Source organism: Mus pahari, chromosome 1 (assembly GCF_900095145.1).
Source record: "Mus pahari chromosome 1, PAHARI_EIJ_v1.1, whole genome shotgun sequence".
NCBI lineage: Eukaryota > Metazoa > Chordata > Mammalia > Rodentia > Muridae > Mus > Mus pahari.
This window is the reverse complement of record NC_034590.1, coordinates 76,376,835-76,380,269: the sequence shown is the minus strand read 5'-3', so window position 1 is coordinate 76,380,269 and position 3,435 is coordinate 76,376,835. Positions and strand designations below refer to the sequence as shown.

The following is a 3,435-nucleotide window of genomic DNA, read 5'->3' as shown; positions in this document are numbered from 1 at the left end:
GCAGAAATGGAGAACAGAGTTGAAACATCCTAAACAGGTCAAATAAATTTGTGTCATTGAAGGAAGACCTTCTATTAACACATGTATGTGCCTACCTCATGCAGCTGATAACAGCACACACAAGAGGTACAGGAGGGAAATTGGAGAGTGGAACCCTTATGGAGGCCTTGGGAAACCCTTTGTAACTTGAAAAAAGGTGAATTGAGGTTCCTTATTTCTTGGGACAGTTTTCAATACCAGGTCTTCCATAGGGAACTCCTAATGAAGACCATGTGGGAGAGAATAGGTTTTTGTACCCAAGAGCCAAAGACATGAATTAAGGGTACAGAGTAGCAGTACAGTGGATGTGCCTGGGAGGATTCATTAAAATCCAGTTTCCTATAGCATTTTCATGGAATATGTCGCCTGGGAGGATGACACCGTCAAAACTCCCTCAGGACAAAGCTGAAACTTCACCACTGCCCCCGAGACAATGAGGTTAGGCATAATGGGTTTTCTTTGAGAGGCCTTGGCCATACTGTTTTGCCTTTTTACTGTGCTTATCTTAGATTGTGGAGAACTTGCCATAGATGAGACATGAAAATCTGAGCTCATACACTCGAAAAATTCATCCAGAACTGTAGTACTCAATAAGACTCTCCCACATAGAAACTGGATGGGAGACATAATGGAAGATTCATATTCGTGCTTTCTAAGGATCTCATACTGAAATCTCAGATGACCAATCTTCCTCCAGTGGAGAACTATCAATGCCAGTAGCTAGAGTGGCCTATCACTAGATCAACTTAGTGATAGCCACAAATCTTCATCCCATCCTTCAGCACCTCTTTTCCTCAGAATTTTATATACCAAATACTTCATCAACCAAAGAATTCTAAGGTACTTTGTGTGGTCTGGAATATGTCTTTTGTTTTTGGAGGTAAGGAAGGGTTTTGTTTCTGATTTGGGCTTTGAATACTGAGGTATTGATTGAAGACCTCAGTTATCTGTCAATTGTGAAATTCTCTCATTTCTGACTCACTTCTATCTGTTCTCTAGACACCTTGTCTGAACACCAGCCTGTACAAGTGGAGACAATACCAGTAATTGTGAAACACTGATTAGATCTGAGTTAATAGGATTCTAAGCCCCAGGTAATGAGTCTCAATATTTCCCTTCAGTACATCTGGATTCTCCTGGACTCCTAGAATCTAAGGAAAACGCTTAAATGCTCAAAACAAAGTTGCTTAATATCAATTGAAGTTTCTTCTTTTATCTATGTGACTTCTTGCCTTTGAAAGACTACAGAAAAGCCATTAGAAATAAATTAAAAAAATTTTTAAGTATACTGAGTAGTGACATGGAATAATATTTATGAAAACATGCTTCCAAGTTTCATTCTTTTCTCCTCCGGTTCTTCTGACCACTTCTGTAAAGGTTGGTAATGCTCCTCCACCCCTCAGCCTTGCTGACAGTTCTTGATGTGAGATCCCCAATACAATCGTCATTTTCCTAGAAATGAGTTTTCTTCAGCTGGGCCAGTGTGAACCACCTAGTGTTTCTCTCTAGAGACTCAGGGGGAAAAGAAATCGAATAGGAGGGATTGCATGACTCTAGATTCAGAGAGAGGTGGCAGGCAGTAGTATCCAGTGCTCTGGCTATTGTTACCTTACTTATCCTGCTTTGTTTCTTTTCTTTGAAAATTTCTAATCCTTTGCACAGATGGGTTTCAAACTTATTTCCAGTGTTTTTGCTTAATATGAAGAGAGAGGTGTTTTTCCTTCTTAAAAATTTAATTATTTTGAGAATTTCACACATGAGCATTCTATTTACACCCCTTCCAGACCCCCAAGTCCTCTACAACTTTTCAACTTCAGAGGTGGTTTAGTCTGTTTTCTTCTTTACAATGCCTTATAGAAAGCAAATTCTATATGCTTAGCATTTACTGATATGCCTCTTGTCCATTTAGTTGATGGTTTTTCAAAATTCAGAAATTAGAAAATACATTCAATGGTGTTGCTTTTGGCCACTTCACAGTGACCTGCAATAATTTTCAGATGTGAGTTTAAATACCTTAAAGTGGCTTGTACTAAGACTCCATCTATTTCTAGGCAATCAAAGATACCATCCAGAATGGAGCTCTGGAACTCCACCTTGGAAAGTGGCTTCATCTTGGTGGGGATTCTGAATGGCAGTAGCTCTCCTGAATTGCTCTGTGCCATAGTAACAGCCCTGTACATGTTGGCACTGACCAGCAATGGACTGCTACTCCTTGTCATCACAGTGGATGCCCGGCTCCATGTACCCATGTACTTCCTGCTGAGGCAGCTGTCTCTCATTGACCTCCTCTTCACATCAGTTGTCACCCCCAAGGCTGTCATGGATTTTCTTTTGAGAGACAACACTATATCCTTTGGAGGCTGTGCCCTTCAGATGGCTCTAGCATTGATGCTAGGCAGTGCAGAGGACCTCCTTCTGGCCTTCATGGCCTATGATAGGTATGTGGCCATTTGTCATCCTCTTAATTACATGATCTTCATGAGTCCTACAGTATGCTGGCTGATAGTGTCTACATCATGGATCCTGGCATCTCTGACTGCAGTAGGTCATACTGTGTACACAATGCACTTCCCTTTCTGTATGTCCCAGGAAATTAGACACCTGCTCTGTGAGATCCTGCCTTTGCTGAAGCTATCCTGTGTAGATACCTCCCAATATGAACTCATGGTTTATGTGACAGGGGTGACATTCCTCTTACTCCCCCTTTCTGCCATTGTTACCTCCTACACACTAATTCTGTCCACTGTGCTGCACATGCCTTCAAATGAAGGGAAAAAGAAAGCCCTTGTCACCTGTCTTTCCCACTTGATGGTGGTAGGGATGTTCTATGGAGCTGCCACCTTCATGTATGTCCTACCCAGTTCATTGCACAGTGCAAAACAAGACAATATAATCTCCGTGTTTTACACAATTGTCACCCCAGCTCTGAACCCCCTTATCTATAGCCTGCGGAATAAGGAGGTTATCGGAGCTTTGAGGAGGGTCCTGGGCAGATACATCCTGCCAGCACACCCTACTCTTTAAGGAGGATCCACGGTTTGTCTTTAAACATTTCTTTTCCAACCTAAATTGTGATATTCAGTCATTCTTGAACATTATAGGTATCTAAAATAATACATACACTTTGAATTTTTCCTTTACTTTCTACTGTGTAAATGGTGTGTATAGAGATTTAATAGGTTCATCTTGTGGTTGGGAAGTATCTTAATGAATTTCCAAGTAGAAATAGTTCAGGATTCACTTTCCATTTCAACCTCATGTAATAGTGAGACAAAATGGGAAGTCCCCAGGAGCCTCTAAGCACACTACTCTCTTTGATCTGTGTTCCTAATTGTTCATATCAAGAAACAGACACAGAAAATACTTTGGATTTCTTTAGGAGAAAATAGTTTAAAA

At 40.8% G+C, this 3,435-nt stretch overlaps 1 protein-coding gene across 1 annotated transcript; it reads left to right on the top strand.

The window, feature by feature from the left end:
* The first annotated feature begins 2,112 nt into the window (after window positions 1-2,112).
* LOC110332954 (olfactory receptor 2AG2-like) lies at window positions 2,113-3,063 on the top strand. The gene has a single exon (XM_021214326.1). The coding sequence runs from the start codon at window positions 2,113-2,115 to the stop codon at window positions 3,061-3,063; it is 951 nt and encodes a 316-aa protein (XP_021069985.1).
* Window positions 3,064-3,435: the final 372 nt, after the last annotated feature.